The following is an 18,941-nucleotide window of genomic DNA, read 5'->3' as shown; positions in this document are numbered from 1 at the left end:
AGGCTGGTAGTAGGTGTTCTAAAGGCTGAACATTAATACTGGTATTCCTCTATCCTAGATATTGCAAAAGCAATCAAAAATACCATTCATATGAATGCCACAGACCTAGCATAGTGAGAAAGCAGTTACTAGGCCTAGCTGAGAAGAGGGGTGGGAAAACCATTTCTGAAAATATCAAGACAGCTAGGAGCTGCACTCTCCCCATGAGTGCAACAATTGCAAGCCTGAAGTTTCTACTACTCTGCCCATGCAGTTGAGGGCTTCCTGAGGACTCCACCCTCAGGTATTTCTTACCAGAACAGCTCCAGTGCTCATGAATATCTAAATAGCCTGGAATGATGGATCCTGTGCGGGAAGTGCCAGGGCTTTCAACAGGACTAACACAAACAAATGGACTTTTATATGTTGCAAAGGGATGGAGGAGGGTGAGAAAAAGACATTGGGACTGCTGCAGATGGAGGCAGCCTGCTGGAAGGATAAGAACTATACTGTTACTTCGTTCTGGTGAGGGGGTATTTTAGAGGCTAGAGAGGGGATGGAGTACAACAGGCAAAATGCTGTAAAGGGATGAGAAAGCTTCAGGGGGCCTAAGAAGCAAAAAATAAGCTGCCAGATCTCGGAAAGGGATTAATTCAAAGGACTATTGTAGACTTTTATTCAAAAAAAATCTTGTGCCTTTCTCATAAAACTTGTGAGAATGGATAAGTATAAACCTTGACAAACTAATTAATCAGTGTGCTTAATCAAGCAATACTGCACGAATTAAAACCTGCCTCTCCTCACTTTTTGTTGCAATTATTTTCCAATAATTGGCCTTTTCATAAGAACTCCCATGTAGAGACATGTGGTTGGGTCTTCTAAGCATGTCTCTTCTTTTACTGATTACCAGTAAGGTTTTGAACAAATAATCACATGGGGGACAGATGAACCTTATAGAGTTCAAGTATTTACTAATCATTCCAAGTATTTTTTGAGTCCATCGAGTTCTCCAAGTTAAACCATGTTCTCAGATATTTTTCACTTTACAGTTTAAAACCAAAAGCATCATTCAGCTAATAAAGGACTCTGTGTGGGTGAGTGGGTGGGGAGAACTGGTAGCATGCAAAAGTTCTTTTCTGATTACAGGAATGGCTTGATTAATTATGTAGAGAAGAAACCCCAACAAGGTAGACTGTTACAAAATACATAAATAGGCCTAGATTTCAGTTAGTTAGACAATTTTTTCCTCTGTGTGTTTTTCAGCATCTTTTAGTGTTATCAAATCCAGTAACACCTGAAGTGTCCTTCAGTTTTCAGTCCTATGCTGTCTGATTACTTTAAATGCTTGCATGGCTGATCCATGATTCTCAGACTTCCTGAATTTCTCCTGGTGTTAATCAGCATACTCACCACCCGGATTTTCTTGCCAGGAGGCATTAAAACCTTTCCCTGTTATTGTTGCATCTGCCTTGAAAAGGACAATGGCTGAATTGCCAGTAGTAGAGATTTGCAGTGGGTTCTGTGCTGATCTTGAAACACACAGCTGGGCTAGTCTAGGAGAGAGGAAATCGGGGCCACCATAGACCTAGAAATGGAAGAAACACTGTCAAAGTTTTTCAAAGAGACTGTCTGCCACACAGAATACATGAGAACTGTTTAGCTAGGAGGAAAAAATAAATCTGAAGTATTGAAAGTGATTCCACATTTTGAAATGTAAAGTAGCTAACAGTTTTCTTTGCAGGTTTACTTGGTATCTGAACCACCTCGTGCAAGTATGAAATTCTAGGTAATTTCAAAACAGCCTTGCATTAAATAAGAATTTTCTGCTTTGGGGACTTTGCTACATTCTTCTTCTGCATCCCTTCAGGGTTAGCACCTTGTTTCCATGGGGATATAAACCCAGATTTTTTCATGTGCTGTCTCTCTTGGCAGGAACTTGTGCTGATATTTTGCACCCTTTATGTTTAAAGGCACAGTTAAGACTGATTTTTAAATGGGGGCTAGATTTCATCACTTTTTCTGATAAAAAACATTTCAATTTTATTGACTTCAATGGCAGAATCAACATCCAAACTATGGGATTTTGGTCAAGTAAACTACGTTTTAATAATACTCTTCAGAAACAAGGATATACATCATACACATTTCCCACAAAATACAGGTTTTGACTTCTAAGAATAATTATTTTATAGTCAGAAGAGTACCTCAGGCAGTTATAAACCAGAAAACCACCACTGTCTTAAACATCATTATCAGTACTGTGTACTTTATAATGAATTTTTAAACCAGTTCAAGTGAATTAGATGGCAGTGCTGAAGCCTTGTTAATTCTGTTTCTTGTTTTCTAAAAGGGATGTGGGATTTTAGTTTGAGCCCATTCATAACTGGTGGAATTGGCTCGCCTTCCCTCTCAAAGCTGAAGAAAACACACATACTCAGTGCAATTTTCAAAACCAGCCATGTGATTTTGGTGCCTAGTGCCATGCTAATGAAATGACACCTGATATTAAGGGTCTCCCACCTTCCATTGGTATGTACCTAGTAGGACAGCAACTGCAAAAGTCATGTTGACAGTAACCTCAAATGTGAAAATGGTTGAAGAGATACCACAAAAAAAGAGTGTGCTCTTGCCTTTCAGCAACTGAACTAGCAAAAGATAGCTTCTCATTGTATCAGCATATATTATCTATAAGCTAAACTACAGAATGAGAAGTCCTAACAACAAAACCAGGGAATAGGAAGATAAGGTGAGAAGTCCCATCAGGATTTTCCCACCAGTAGCATCTCAAGTCTGCTCCAGTATTTTATTAGGCTGGTAAACATCAAAAAGGTCAAAAAAAGCAATCTATGAATCTCTCTTCAGGAAGTGGCAGTACTATAAGAACCAACCTTCTATACTGCCCTTTTGCCTCTGCTCTCTTCTAGATGATGGGAAACTCAGAATTTTAATAAACTCTGCTGGATACTTTTTAACCTCAGATGAAGTTTGGGTTCTGTCCAAGCTAAATATCTAGGCAAGTTTTACAAATGCTGAGCTAGTCCCACCACCTCCAGGGCTAAGTGTAGTGCAGTGCTACATAATTTGCTTGATCATGTCCTCCCTAACTGCTCACAGTGCCTGACACTGCTCTGCCATTAGAGGTATAAGGGAAAGAACTTTTCTTTTAAACTGGAAAAAAAATTCAGTGACTTCAGGGCAATGTGAGACCGCAGAAGTTGAAGCTTGCATCCCCAGAAGAAACAAGGAATTAATTTTTTTATAAACATCATAGTCTGTTAGATGTTCAGGATATTGTATTTTGTTTTAGTGGCTGATTACACAGGCTTAATAGCTTAAACATTTCAATTTTGACGGAGACAGCACTTTTTTGCATTCTGCAGGGAGGCTGCCTGACTTGAATGGATAATGGTTCCTCTGTCCCATTGATCGTCTCAAGGCATTCAGGAGAAGTGAGAATGGATGAAATCACACTCAGATTAAGAATCTGTTATGAAGCAGACACGGTCTGTGGAAGAACATGCTTGTTCTCTGGAAGCTCAGTGTCTTCAGCGAAATCTTACTGCTTGGCTGCTTGTGAGGCCCAATGACAACTGCATTTGTCAGAAATCTGTTCAAAATGTGAATTTTAAAATGTGTTTGTGGTATATTCCCTGAGTCAGAGCCACAGCATGAGATCTAGCAGGAGCACATGCTCTTAATCATCTAAACCAGCCCAGAGAAGCTATGTGGCAGAGGAAACAGCAGGAGTTTCTAATATGCATCTAATAAGCATCATGGACCAGCCTCTCACATCATCCCTGGTGCTCCCTGGGGCCATCTGCACACCATGGGAAGGGAACCAAACCCAGCTCTGACATAAACCCTGCTGATTTCTGTAGTATTACCTCAGAAATTAACTTGGCCCAAGCTGAACACTTATAGTTGACCTGTTGGAAGAGAATTAAGGATGGGGAAGAAATACTGATGGAAATCCGAGGTTTGTGGGTCTCCTTTACACTGTTAACTGTTCGGCAACGGCCTACTGCACAGTTTCAAAATAAAAAGCACAGTGAAAGGCATGCTCTTTACAGTAAGAGTGTATTTTCTTTTCTCCTTTATGCCAGTTCAATTAATCAGATGCTTTCACAAGGGATGGAACAAAAACAAGTTAAGAGCGTTTCCATGACAAAAAACAATAAAATGTTACTTTTGGCTACAAAAAGGAAAACCAATAGTTACCACATGAAAAAAGAAGAGGGAAAAGAGAATGGCTGGAAAGAATGAATTCCAGGGTGTGGTTCACAAAGAGTCACAGAACGTCTGAGCTCAAACAGATAAAAATAGAAACATTTAGTCTGACCAGAGCACCTGATCCAGAGATAAAATGATGTTGGATGGCATAGCAGCGATGCAGGACACTGCCATAAAGCCCATGGTTTTAATCTGTTCTTATCATTTGCTTCTGCCCCGTTAGCTCCATTTACTGTTAACAGTCAGCATTCCAGAGTTATGAGCAACAGAAAGCTGTTTTTATGTGGTGGGTCAACCTCATGACACAGATTTTCTGGAAATAAAACTGATCCCTATTCAGATATAACTGTCAGCAAAGAGAGAGCCCACCTTTGACAGAGAATTAAGAATTATGGTAATACTTGATGTTTCTTTACATTTAAATGAGAACAGAGCATGTACTAAAAACTTGGAAGTACAATAGATTTGACAGGGTTCCTTCCTTTTCAGATCTGAGCTACATCTTGATGTGGTAGAATATATTTATAGTTTACAAAAATCTGGTCCACGTTAAAGAGAAGATGTCATAATTTAACAAAGCAGGCATGGTAATTTTTCTCTATGTATGTATTTCCAATGGAAGCCATTTAAAAAATATTTTTAACTCTTTCATTGTGTCCAGAATGATGGCTTCTATTTCCATGAAACATTTCTAGAAAACTTCTTTAAGAACAGTTTAAAATTTGCTTCTGGATATTTGTAAAAGGAATGGAACCTGATGGGGAAGAGAGAAAGACAGAATGCAACAGTGTCATAAAAGAAACAAGGAGGAGGAGGAGGATTAAAGGAGAATATGTCAAACACTTGATCATGCAGAAGCCATGGGGAGAACTTGAGGATTTCACACACAAAATTTTTACATAACAATTATTGCACAGTCTTGGTGAAACACATGGCAGGACTGGGATCCTGACATGGAAGGGACAGCTTGTTTAGGAGGCATTGTCAAAGGAAAGGCAAGGGAGACAGTTGCTGCGTTTTACAAGAACAAATATGCTTCAGAAAAATGTGCAAGAAACAAATATTCAAGAAACTATAGTATAAAAATGAAGTTAGCAGCAAAGGTGCTGTAAAAGGAAAGATCTCTTAGAATTTTCCTACAATTCTCTGCCAGGTTGAAGGGGTGAGGGTGTTTCTAAGCAAAAGCTAAATGCATCCAGGTGAGTGTTTTGTGATTACTGGGGAATTTTTATTACAAGGTAATATGTTTTGGGAAAGCAACAGAAAATAACACAATTTATTGCAACATTCTAAAGTCAGCTTCTTATTTCAGAGTAGAGAGAGTTAACAGGACAGGGAGGGACAGGAGGGTGCAGAGCTACTTTAGTACTGATTTTGACTTCCTATTAAAACTGGAAAGTTATTTGGCTTGAAAGAAAACAGGAAGCGGTAGAACTCACTAATCAGAGATAAGGAAAAAGTGAAATCAGGAGAATAACTATGAGAAAAAGCAGACTTCAAAACCCAAAGAATTGGTAGACAGGATACTCTTGGTGAGATAATGTGAGTGAAAGAAGTCTGGAATCTTAGTGATCACTGAAACACACTGTGTCAAAGGCACACTAGGAACCTCTTTTTTTCTAACACTTTTCAAACTTTTGTATGTGGTTTTCAGCCTGGATACACATAGACAACTACAGGAAAGAAGTTGACAAGATAGAGCAGCCCTGGAAAATGGTTAACCATGTTCTTTTTTTTCCCCACTAAATCTGAGTCATCATTTCTTCTGTGCAGAGTATACCAATCATGTTGTGAATGTGTAATTTTACAACAAAAACAAGAAAATATGTACGTGGCAAGGTACGTAAAGCTCCACCAAATGCCTGCAGTTTGGCAGGGGAAGCTGTTTGCTGTTGGGCAGAACCTTTGATCTTGCACTAAGACATTAACCAATTTTCCCCAATAAATTGATTCATGTTAGGCTATCTGTCGGCAGATCAGAGACAGGTGTTGGGAACCAGATGAGCCAAGGTCAGGAGGCAAGTAACTCAGAGACATGCCAATTCTGAGGGCAAGAAGGCAGGGAAGTTCAAATAGCAAGGTAGGCATCTGTGCTGATAAATGAGTAAGGTTGGAAAGAAGTAAAAAATAGCAACTAAGTTTGAAATGGTAAAGAAAGAAAACCCAAAACCTAAGGTGAATACCTTGCTCAGGAACACAGAGCAGCAAACTGTAGGACCCTCTTAAACAACTTCTTTGAGCAATTTGTGGCTGGCAACCCACTGAGTGGTTTTAGGCCAGTGTCCCCACTAAAGTTGTCAAGCAAATGGTTGCCAGCCATCTACACTGGATCATGATAGCTCCTGGCTGACCACCTGCAGATGTAGGCATTGTCCTTGCACTATTCAAGAAATGATCAACCACAGCAGACTTAGATCTTGTAGCTGTTTAATGGATTCCTCTGGGCAACAGAGGCATAACTGAATCTTACAGGCAGATTAGCTTCAATCTAGTCATTTTAGGCACAAACAACAATGAAACTGCAACACAACAGACTTCATCAATACCCAAACCAACCAACACAGGTCACTTACTCACAGGGACTGGTGTCAGCAATGTGACATACAGTCATACTTGCCGATGCTACTGATGGAGAATTCATGGAACAACTTCCTTACATCCAGATCCTACAAAAGTCCCAAAGTTAATGGAATACTCAAAGCACAGTGTCCATTTGGTCAAGGCTTCCACTTCATTGCTAAACTAGGGAAGCCTGTTTCAGAGCCAGAAAGTTGGAGTTAAGTTATACATGTCTTCTACTCATACAAATGCTTAGTGATCATCTATCTGGCATCTGTATATTTAGGACTTGCTTCGGGATGTGGGTTAAGACTTCCAGGAATGTGGGTGGTGAGTGTGCACTAAGAGGCTGGAGAAATCAAAGCTACAAAGGTAAGAATAGGCAGCAGTAAGTGTGTGTAGGTGCTGGACAGAAAGCTGTCTAGCTGTATGCCAGTCACACACCACATTACCCAAGGGAAGAGGAGAAGAAAGGCCCCAGCGGAGTGGTAACAGATCTCTTAATTAATCTTTTGGTTTCATTACAAAAATATTCAAATGTCACCCATGTATTAAGATCGAAAGACCCAACAACTGTACCTCCATTAGTGATCTCAAATGTCTCTAGTGAAAGCAATCTAGAAAGTCTATACTTCTAAAGAACTTCTTCCTGAAATTATTTCCTATCCCTTCTTCCTGCACTGGAAGTCTAGTCAAATCTGTTAGCTGAGATTGGTCACCTGGATACTTCCCAACATGAGCACGATGATGTTGTATATAACAGGACCATCCAGTCTTATTGGTCTCTTAAAGGTCAGTAAACCCTTAGAGAAGTCCCTTTTCTCCTTGTTCCAGCACCCTAAGCTGACGAGGACACTGTCTCTTTTATTCTTTTTTTCTGAGTAAAAGATTCTTCATAGTTTTCAGCAGTCAGGGCTATAAACCTCCCCACTTTCTTGGAAGGTCCTACATAAAGTCTCACCTTAGTTATCCACCCAGTGATCCATTATCTTCCTTTAGATCAAGAAATTTTATCTCCATGGTACAGCACCCTACACTTAGTTCTTTGTAAAAGGTGGACTTTTTAAGACTGAGTTTTTCAAAGCAGTTTTGTCTCTTGTTAGGAAGTATATAGTACCTAGCATCCTTATCAGTTAAGGTATACAGACACCAAAGGCCTAAAAGCAAAAAATAATAAGAGCATTGTGGCTTCTGTGACAACACCTATGGAACATAACTGTAACCATAGCAAAAATGAGAAATTGCAGTAGATTTGTTTGTTTTGCTCCTGCAGTCCTTGGGATTATCTGCTCCAGAGAGAAAAGCATGTAACTGGTATATTTTTGAGGAGTAAATCTGATGTTCTTACCTCCAAAACATCGTAGTTGCAGTTTGGGTGATATTCAATGTTGAACTCCTGAATGGTGAGTTGGATGCTGCTACCAGGCGCTGTGTGAATGTACCAGATGCATTCCCTATTGCTTGGGTATCTGTTGGGGTAGCCAGGGCTGTGAAATGAACCAGAAGGGCCAGAGAGTTCTCCTCCACAACCTGACAACACAGCAAAGCAGCCCATCAGTGAGGGGCTCTGGAAAAACTCACTGACAGCTCTGCAACAGGGAGAAGCATTAGCACTCATTTCAAGCACAAATGTGTATACTGGGCTTGAGGGTCTGCTCTGTCACAGGGAACTGAGGTCTAGCAGGAAAGGGAAACTCAGGAACAGCAGGCTGGACCTGCTGGTACTGCCTGTGCAGTAAGCACTTCACCTCCTATTTTGGCATGTTTCTCACCATACCTCAGCATCTGCTTTGACAGCTGAAGAAACTGAGACACAGAGCAAAAAAAAAAAAAAAAAAAAGTGGCATTTTTTATATTGGCCTCTAATTTTAGTCAGTTCTAGAAAGCTGAATCAGATCCATCCTCAGCTGTTACTGACCTCAACTAATACACAAACTAAGTTATCATGGGGAGGGCTTCCTATTGTTGTAAAAATGCCATTTCCCACTGCTTTAGAAATCATAAAATTAAAGACAATGCAATTTCCTTCAGCCCACTGAGCATGATTACAAGCTGCCAAGTCACAGTGGATAAACTGGCTTTCTGACATTTGGTGGGTTTAATATTCTTTTCTATTGAATTGTAACTGTGCAATTGTAAGACATGCCATGTTTGAAAAGTTATGTATTTTCTTTTCAGATAAGAAATTATTGTCCTAACCTCCCCAGCCCCTTGGGTGATTAAATTCTTGCATATTATGAGCTAGATTTTAAAAAAAAGAAAAAAGATGCAAAACAATGGATCAAATGCGGGCTCTGGTTCGACAGCACAAAGCAGCTGGACACCTGAGACTGCAGTTTTATCATTGCTTTATGAAGATGTGGCAACTGCTGCACTCGCCTCCTTTTGTTGCGTTCCCAGAAGACATTGTCCTTGACCCAGTCCCAGGGTGCAGATGTCAGCAGGGTGGGAAGGCACTACAGCCCTTCACAGTGTTAGGGCAGATTTAGATCAGCTACACTCATGGTGTAAAGCTCACCTTTAGAGAAGCTGGTAGGGTGGTCGTGTACCTGTCACATGCAGAAAGCAAGGGAATTGTGCATTTGATCTGATTTTACATGTGTGTCACTCTGCCTTACAGCAGCATTTTTTTCCTCTCCACATTACAAGCCCCCGGGTGCTTCATCTAGGCACTAGCTAATCTTTTGCTTATACAGCTTTTACCGGCTCACTCAAGCTTTGTAAATAAAGCCCACACTCCATCCATCTCTTTGGCTTTATCTCCAGAGGAAGGTTCTGGAAAAAAAAAGCCCCCAAATACTTAATAAACCATCTAACAAACCATAAGCTCTATATTCCCAGAGGCAAATACTGCGGTATGCCAGAAGTTGTAAATAGCATCTGTATCAGAACTTTAAGTTATAGGAGATATTTTATAATATACAACAAATAAACTAGCCCCTTGACCTGCTCAACTAATCCACACAGATGTGTAAAACTCCCCTAATCTCTATTAAATCTATGCATAATTTGCAACTTGAACAAGGCATCTTTGGCCGTTGTTCTGTTTAACACTTTTTTTTTTCTTCAGGAAGCTATAAATCAGGATCTTCAATTAAATGCAAATATTTTCCTCAACATCTTCTGTGACAAACTTTTGGTTATTGAAGGGTGGCTGCTAAACCCAGAAGCTTTTGCCATCATCTCTACCATGGGGTCTTTCAGCTCCTCACTGAAAACTTGAGTTTGGCTCTACCACAGTTGGCTCCTAGGACTTCTCAGACTGCAAAAATAAAAATCTATGAGAGGAAAGAGTAGCAAGTCTGAAAGGAAGCAAAGACATAAGAAGCCATTTTAAACTAAAAAGAGCCATGTAAATGTAGACGTGAGGAAGACTTCAGCCATGCCAGCAACGTAACACAGATCTGTGTCAGTCCATCACCCAGTACTCACCAGAAAACCACCTTTTAAACACAAGAATTCCCACAACTGGACAATAATTATCTATAACCCAGGAAAGCCTTTACATAGCTGAGGTTGACCTCACAGGTGAATTGGTACGGGCTAAATTCTTCTCCTTTTTGCCCCACCTTGCTGCACAGGATGCTCCATAACCCTGAGGTGGTTTGCCCTGCAACCACAAAGCTACATGGTCAAGCTACCAGATGTCTCAATCGAGAAGTAAAAGAAGCTTTTAAGTGTATTTGAAACCAATCCTGCGTCAGTCCCTCTGGAGAGAGAAACTTACTTCCCGAGGCCTGCCAGCACCGGTGGGTAAACGTTAAGCCCCTGAAACTTTGACATCCTTGAACATTTCACCAGAGAGACAGGAAGAAAGCTTCAGTGTACCCCACCACCCCATTTTTTTTCCCCAGTGCCATCAGAAAATGGCCTAATTTTCCTCAAAAGAAACCAAGTCGTTGAGTTTTTACAGCTGGAGGAAAAGAAAGTGTCGGCAGGGGGGGAGCCTTAACAGCTGAATTTGTAGGGTGAGCGAGTCTCTCTTTTCCCTCAGCAGCAGGAATGACACGGCTGCTGAGGACAGACTTCAGGACGGGAAAGCCGCCTCGCTAGCTTGGGAAACAGAAAGATTTCTCAACAAACAGACTTGATGGCTCGGCTCCTGAGGGGGTGGGAACGGGAGGCAGGGGAGTTTGAGCAGGAGAGAACAAAGCCAATTGCTATTTATCTCAGCCTGAAGAAAGCTGGGAACATTTTAAAACTAAACAGGCAGTTATGACTCAGCTTCTCCTACTAAGAGTTTCCTGATAGCCACAAAGACATGTTTTTTATTTAAACCCGAAATGGCTCAGATGAGTGGAAAGGCTGTGTGCTGTGCTTTGAGGCAGACTTTTCTTTCTATGCAACCCTTGCAGGTAGCATTCAGATTACTCACGCTCCCCCTCCAGAGTGGTTTGTATTTTCTCTGAGCTCAATCGATATTCTCTGGATGAGGTATGTGAAGTACATGAATAAGAACGTCAAACTGTTGTTAATGTGCCATTTCTCTTTTTCCAACTACAAATGTTCCCAGAAAAGGCTTTTTCTTAAAAGAGAAGTGATTCTTCTTAAATGCTCCAGTAAAATGGAGGTAAAGTTTAGATCTCCGCGATTAATTTGAATATGCTCAACTCATGTTGCCAATCATTTATTAACTGTTTGCAAACAGATCGGAAATTGCTTTAGTTTATGCCTAAGTATTCACTGACTAATAGCTGAAAAAGGACTCACTGATCTTTGCAAATATGTGAACTTCACACCTGAACTATTTTGACGAACCTGAATATGCAAGCAGAAACCACCATACCAGAGCAGAAACATAATTTCCGAACTCTGGCCAGCTGGCAGAAAGACTATATACTATGTTTCTGCTCTTATATGGATGAGGTAAGAATCAGTTCTGTTGTGCTTTTTTGAAAATATAGATGCTAGACGATTTTAACGAAATATTTACAGAAATACGTAAGAGGTTAAAACAAATGTTCCTGCCTTTAAACTCACTTGCTACATATATGGAACACAAAAATGAGAAAAATCAAATAATGATAGAAAAACTTTTTAAAATGCTTACAAACCTTGTATGTGAAAGGTTTGCCCGGTCTTAGAATTAAAAAAAAAAAATAATAAATTGTCCAGGAATACTGTTTCAAAATGAGAAGTAAACTTTGATTCACCAATTTTGCAGCTTATATTTCAGTTCCTGGAACATTATGGGTCCTTACAATTCACAAACTCTTTGTCTTGAATATTTTTAAAAGGTGAATTTACACTTTAATCCCTGATTCATTCAGTCTCTTCCCCATTTTCATTAGCCACAAAATTCTTGTAGCATTATCTCTTTCTTTGAGTGGACTGCAGATAGAAGCCATCAAGGAAAACTAAACTGCAAGTGTTTATCATATTATTTGTGTGTTACGTATGAAGACAGATTCCCTGCCTTAAGATGCTTATACTAGGCTTTGAAATCTGCCTTGACAGATACTTAAAATAATCAGAAAAGATACCACACAAATTACATTCATATGAACGGTGTTCAGGCTGAAGATGTAGATGCAGATGCATATTTATATGTGAATATATGTATGGATTTTGCATTTAAAAGGAAAATTTCAGCAGAAATGGCAGTCCTGGTTTTTTTGAAGTGTGCATTTGTATGTACCATATCCTCTTCCTATTTTTTGAGCAAGCTAAGATATACATTTTAATTTAACCTGGAATGTAATTTCCATACAAAAGTAGCCTGCTTACTTTATTAAGATATCAAAATAGGAAAAGTTTAAATGGTGACGTAATCATCTCAGCTAATCAAACTTCTTCCATCTCTGGCATCACCATTAAATTAATACAAACCTTCTCCCAATGTTTACATTTGTCTGCAAACATCAGATTACAGTTTGCTTCAATTCAAATAAATGGAATTTGTGCTGTTTATGGCAACAAAGTCAAAAAGATTTGGTCTTTGGGGGTAAACAAAAATGCGGAAGCAGAACCTATAAATTGCTGCATGACTTCAGCTCTCACTGAAATAATGGTGAATAATCTGAAACCATTCTGTTCCTAGCGAAACATCTTTAAAAGCTTTTTCTCAGCACAGAAATACACGGTCTTGCTGTATGTAGACAGACACACAGACAGCTGCACTGTGGAAAAGCTTCTTCCAGCTGAACTGCATATGGCATATGCTCGGTTTGTGTTGACCTCCTTGCAGTCATTTTGGAAACTTCAGCCCTGCAGTTAAACTGAGAAAAAAAAAAAAAAAGGGAGGGGAGACACTCTCCTAGTAGTGTAAAGGTCCTGGAATTCCCTTGAAAAATGCTTAAAACAACTACCTAACCTGGTGTTAGTTGCTAGGAAATCAGACAACAAATAAATAGAAAGCTCAGGAAACATAGATTTGGTGTCTTTGCTTTCCTCTGCCTAAAATCCAAGTAGTCATTGAAGATTGTGCAAGGAATGATTTACAGATCTTTTCATATTACTGCCTGTCTGGTTAGCAGATGGTGTTCATTAACCAAAGAAGAATCCTTATTCTCATAAATAATTATAGCTGAATAGAGAAGTAGTAATCTGTGGAAACCTCTATTATTTGAAAGGTTTTCAGATTTATTCACGGATATGTTTTAGCCACATGCTAGAAAAATCCCTTCCATAAAGTTTAAAGTGAACTGGCACTGTTCCTGTACAATCAGAGTTAGGGAAATGAAAGGATTCAGAGTTGTTCCATTTGTTGTGTTCATGGTGAAATATTTCAGTAAACATTAACTGACTCTAGCTGCAAGGAGCACGTAGTATGAACATTTGCCTGTACTACACTAATACTTGCATGAAGTATAACTTGGATTTGATTCTGAAATCTTTTGCTCTCTTGAGTAGGTTTAGTTCATAGAATATTATCCAATGGAGCAAGTGGAATAATTTTTGTGATGAGGGTTTATGCAAGAGAGTAAAAATTCAAACAAGAAACTGTTGTGGTTTTTTTCTTCTTTCTGATTTGTTAATCACTTCTGTAGCTTTGATTATTATTGTTTTATCAGTCTCCTGAATTCTGCTATTTTCTTCAACATGTTCTAATCTCATATCAGTAAGATGGATAATAAATAAAGATAGACTACTAGGACCCAGAGACATAAGGGCAAATTTAGGCATTTAAACAGAAGCTGAATTCTCCAAGATATTGAATGGCCACAATTCCCATATCAGCTGCCAGTGTTCAGTGTTAAAATAGACATTTTCTAGCTCTCAGACATTGATTGAACTGTTCAGCAACAAGCATTAAAGAACGTTTTGGCCCTTATTCTTATATATTAGTTTGGGGGGGGGGGGGGGGGAGGCCCAGCTTGCTGAAGAAACAGAAATGAATTAATCCTTAGCTCTCACAGGAAACATGTCTGTTCTTAATAGCCGGACTGCAATACAAAAAGCCAGCTCTGAACATGCTAGCACCAACAACTCAACTGCTCAGGACTTCAAAAGATCAGACCCTGTGCATCCTTAGACTTAATGTGACAGAAAGACACTGGAAAGGAGTAGTCATTTTTGAAAACTGAACAAATGGCAATTTGTCAAAGGCTGCACAAGAAATCAACAACAGAGCTATGACTCAGGTTTAGGAAATCTGGGCCTCAGATCCCTCATTGACCTGCAATGCAATATTCTCTCCAGCAGTGCTAATGGATGCCTGGCAAATGTCTGCAGTGAATGGCTTCTGCATCCTAATCTAATCTCTGTTGCTGTTATGCTTCCCTGAAGAACTAACAAACTATTTCACATTTTACCTGACACATACACTGAAAATCCCAGTCTTTTGTTGTTGTATGCCTTTTAATAATTTTCATTTTCTGAAAATACAGACCTGGACTAATGAAAACCTCTCTTCTCATGAACCAGGTGGCTTTCTCCACATGCTGTCCATCAATCATTTCTTAGGGAAATCCAACAGAAAGGAGATGATGGTGAAGGAAAAAAGCAATACAATACTTTGGGGCTACATAATTCTTTTCTCAATAGTGTGCTTTGCTTCTTTTTAAAGGGGGAATTAATGTCTTACAGAAAACAGAATAGTGGGCTCAAATTTTGACTATGCTGAGAACAGCCAATTGAATTTATAAGCTCTACTGACAATCAAGCAGCCAAATGAGTAAGCTTCCAATGAAATGCAGATGTATATATAAAGCAGTCAGCTCTTACATGCACATTGCTTAATAAGGTAAGTGATGGGTCTAGGAAATATGTGTCTTCTCAGATAGTGACAGTTGTCACTGGATTTTGCACTGAGGGACCTTTGCCCTTTTGGCCTCCTGATTTTTTTTTAGGAAAGCAATTCAATCGGCATGCCATCTTTGCAATATCCAGACTGTTACCGAGAGTTTGTTTTTTTCTCCAATATGCCCCAAAATATATTTGCCTGTATATATTTGCCTTCCTAATAAACAGCAGAAGTGGAATGAGCACCTTGCATATTTGAACTTTCCTCTCATGAATAATCCTCCTGAGGCCTTGGCTGCAGAAGAAAACATTAGTGATTTAGCCAAATCAATTCTACAACCAGCCTCATCAATGAAAGCCCCTTAGATGAACAGTGTTATTTCAGAACCACAACCTCTTTTAATTCTTTGCACGACAGCTTTCCATCCAAGTTAAAATTATACCAAACACTTTTAAGCATAAATGACAGCACTCTCCTAAGATCAGTTACTAATTATGTCTTTGGGAAAGCCTAAAGACTGGGCTTCCTTCGGCAACCCAGATCAGTAAGTCAGGAACTGAAAAGCAGTGGCTCAGAAACTGGAAAGATCAAATGCAAATGTTTCAAATCAAAACACTTCAGATTTCTGTCATATATGGCAGGAGGGGCTCCTTATGTCAGTTATCAATGAGGTAAGCTTTTGGCTTTTTGTGATCCTCATAACTGCGAGCAAAGCTGCTGGGAAGAGTGTCTGAAGTGAACTATATCAGGCACATGGGGCAAACATAAGTGCTGCTCTCTTTTATCACCAAAGCATGTGAATGTCCTTGGTATATATCTTACAGATGCTTCACAACTGCCAGTTAAGGAGCACATGGACAGCCTGAGAAATAGTTCACAGCAGCTTGAACTGTAGAGCACAACATTTGTCAGTTGAGCAGAAGTAAAAGCTCTTCTCTCAGAAATATATATAGCCTTGTTATTTTCTTGTCAGGTGAGATGATACCACATCCAGGTTTAGATTCTCTTAGGGATTTGCCCTCAGAGAAGAGGGGACCTGAATGCTTCACTCTGAAATACCCAACTCAAAGGCTGTATCTCCTGATGAGTTCCCCTACATGAGGAGACTTTCTCCAATGAGCTTTTTTGTGCATTTGAAAGATTTTCAGAAGGAAGAAGCAAATATAGCACCAAAACCACAGGAACACATTTAATTTTATCCAGTCTAGGGCAACAGTATAGGCCCAGACAACATAGCCACCAAGGGTAAGAGGAATACCCATATTTGTGCATGGCACCAAACAAGAAAAAAAGGAAGCACCTGCAGTGAACAAAAAGACAACTGTGGTCAGTTCTGGAGCAACTTGCACTCATATTACAGGCTGTCAGGAGTTGCAGCTGTGACGTTCAGAGCCAGCAAGGACATTCCCTAGGAGCCAGCCCTATCTGAACCCACAGATCCTGCTCTGCTGCTTAGACACAGACCCACATTAGCAGTCTGGGCCCTGTGCAGCTTTAGGCTGCAGTTTAGTGTCCAGGAATTAACAGAGGGGCAGTGCTGTCTGACAGAGAAGTGAATGTGTCAGTGTAGAAAAGAAGTGCAGGGGGTTGGGAAAGGGCTGGAGAGTCCGGGAAATGTTTAGAGAGGGACGTGGAGGGAAAGCTCAAGAGTGCTTACCGTGCAGGCAGATTCTAGAAAGCTTTGAGAGCTTTAGAAAAGCAAGTTAACCCAGCACCATGGCTACTGTATGGAGCTGATGTCATCTGGCTGTGCACAAAAGCCTCCACTTTTTCTTCTTTTGTGCAGTCCCAGAATGACATCACCTCGAAGCACAAGAACGTACCTTTGTGCTGCAGCACTTCCCCTGCTGACTCCTGCCACACATCTCACTCCTCCTGCATATGTCCCTCCTTTGCCCAGAAATGCTCCTTGACCCCCGCTGAATGCAAAATACCACTGTCTAGTCGACGAGAGCCCTCTGGGAGCCTGCAAACGCTAGCAGTCTGTGGTAGCGCAGAGGAGCTCCTATTCAAACAATGTATAGCATGCCATACACCTCAGCAACCCACAGTGGGGCCTCTGCAGCCGATTTCAGCTGCTTTACAATGCTGTCAAAGCTGAATGGTGTGAACTGATTAGACAGACAGGGCAACTGTGGCGATTTAATTATTTTCAAGGTTGGATCCTCTTTGATGGGATGTACAACGGCACACGATTTAATCTTGTTACAGTCCAATATTGCTGTTAAGTAAGCAGAGTGAAAAAGTTGCGTTTGTAGCCTCACTTAATGAAGAAACTGCAAACCTTGTTTGCATAGTTTGCAGTTGAACAGTCATTACCAGATGTGTTCATAATTGGTGTACATGCTTGCTTATTTAATAAGGCCTGTGACTCTCTTCATGACATGCAAGAACGAGAGAAAAAACACCCAAAGCACAACCTGGCCAATGTTATTTCATGCAGAGAAGGTGGGCAGGGGGCAGCTGGAACTGAACATGATACCCAAGAAAACAGGCACCACTAAATAAAACAAGTCTATAGGAATGGGGAAAACTGAGGGCTGAGTGTTTCCCGTTAGAAAGCCCAAGTCACCCACAGTTTCCCTGTAACAGCATATATCTTCTGTTCAGTACAGAAATTCTCCAGATGCTCCTCATCCCTGTTCCTTCTCCTGCAAATGAAAGTGTATTTCACTAACAGCTCTCAGTCTCTGATCAGATGATCTTTGAAGGTGTGCATGTGAAGAAACATCCACTGGGAAAGTATTTCAAGAATTGTGAGGAAATGCAGTATTTTTAGGGCTATAATGGGTTATTTCTACTTAGCTGACACAGGTGGCATAAGCTAGGACTCCATTACACACACAGGGAAGAAGGAAACATACGTTCCCAGAGGAAACCTGGCTAACTTACCATTAACATGCCACAGCATCTGGAATCCACTCCGAGGGTTCAGTCCATCAGAATAAAACACCACATGAAGGCTGGTCCCTGTAGTGCTCCCTGCCAGTGGAAGAGACTGTCCACAGAATGTGCCTATCAGGTTGGATTGTACGTCAGGCCCATCATAGAGCTGAAATGAAACAAAAAATATCCCAATGAGTAAAAAGCAGCTCCCCAAGTCTTAATGTTTGGTACAGGATGTCAAAGAAAAAGCAGTGAGTCTTCTCACACTGGCCACCTTTGCACAGCAATATGAGCTCTAGGGAGCATGGAAAGATTTGGATGAAATGATGAGCAAATATAGCTGCAATATGCCTTTAAACCTGGCTGCACACTGTGTACAGTAGGAAGGTTTTGCTGTTTCTGTTTTGGTGTGTATTGGGGGTTGCTGGGGAAGAAGATAAAGGGCAAATGGCAATGAACTGAAATAGAAAGAAAAAGGGGATGTCATGGGTCTGATTTAACCAGGCATCTAACATGCTCAGTGCCTCCAAACCCCTTGGTGACAATTCTGTTTACATCTTTATTTCTTTAAGACTGCACTCAGGTGATCTCAGGACTGACGGAGCTTGTGATGGACAAAACCAAGCAGTCGGCATCACCAGGGCCTCCAAAGTAGTGAGGACAAACTGAAAACCAAAGGCAAAGTAAATCCTCAAAAACCACAAGACAAACTTCACATGTGTTTGTTTATTGTTTCATGATCTTATGCTAGTGTCCTCCTTTGGACAAGTGGACTGAGCCATGCTTTCTGAACTTTTGTACTTAAAACACTTCATATTTGATCTCCTAGTAATATTCTACATGATCGTATTTTGACAGTTGGTGTGTTGGCAGATGTAGGCAGACTGAAAATCTTTCTGTTCCCCAAACACAGATGAGAAACACTCCATCCCATTCTTAAAACTCCACCACTAAAAAAAACCCAAATGCTAAGGAAATATTCCCGTATTTAAATCTTGACATCTGAAGTTAGTCATATACTACATTTAGATGAACACACTTGATACACGTTTTGATGGGGAGGTAGTGGATACTTAGAGCTTTTTAGCTTCTTTACATTAGT

General features: G+C 40.3%; 1 protein-coding gene across 1 annotated transcript in view; it reads right to left on the bottom strand.

Annotated features, from left to right (window-relative positions):
* CUBN (cubilin) overlaps window positions 1-18,941 on the bottom strand; it is a 147,479-nt gene that overhangs the window by 73,341 nt on the left and 55,197 nt on the right. Inside the window, exons 28-30 of the mRNA XM_074834731.1 lie at window positions 17,846-18,005; window positions 8,117-8,298; window positions 1,390-1,564 (exon numbers count right to left, since the gene is read on the bottom strand). Coding sequence (XP_074690832.1) covers window positions 1,390-1,564; window positions 8,117-8,298; window positions 17,846-18,005 — 517 coding nt within the window. The remainder of the gene's footprint in view (window positions 1-1,389; window positions 1,565-8,116; window positions 8,299-17,845; window positions 18,006-18,941) is intronic.

The sequence above is a fragment of the Strix aluco genome, chromosome 1, assembly GCF_031877795.1.
Source record: "Strix aluco isolate bStrAlu1 chromosome 1, bStrAlu1.hap1, whole genome shotgun sequence".
Lineage (NCBI taxonomy): Eukaryota > Metazoa > Chordata > Aves > Strigiformes > Strigidae > Strix > Strix aluco.
This window is presented reverse-complemented; position numbering and strand designations above follow the sequence as displayed.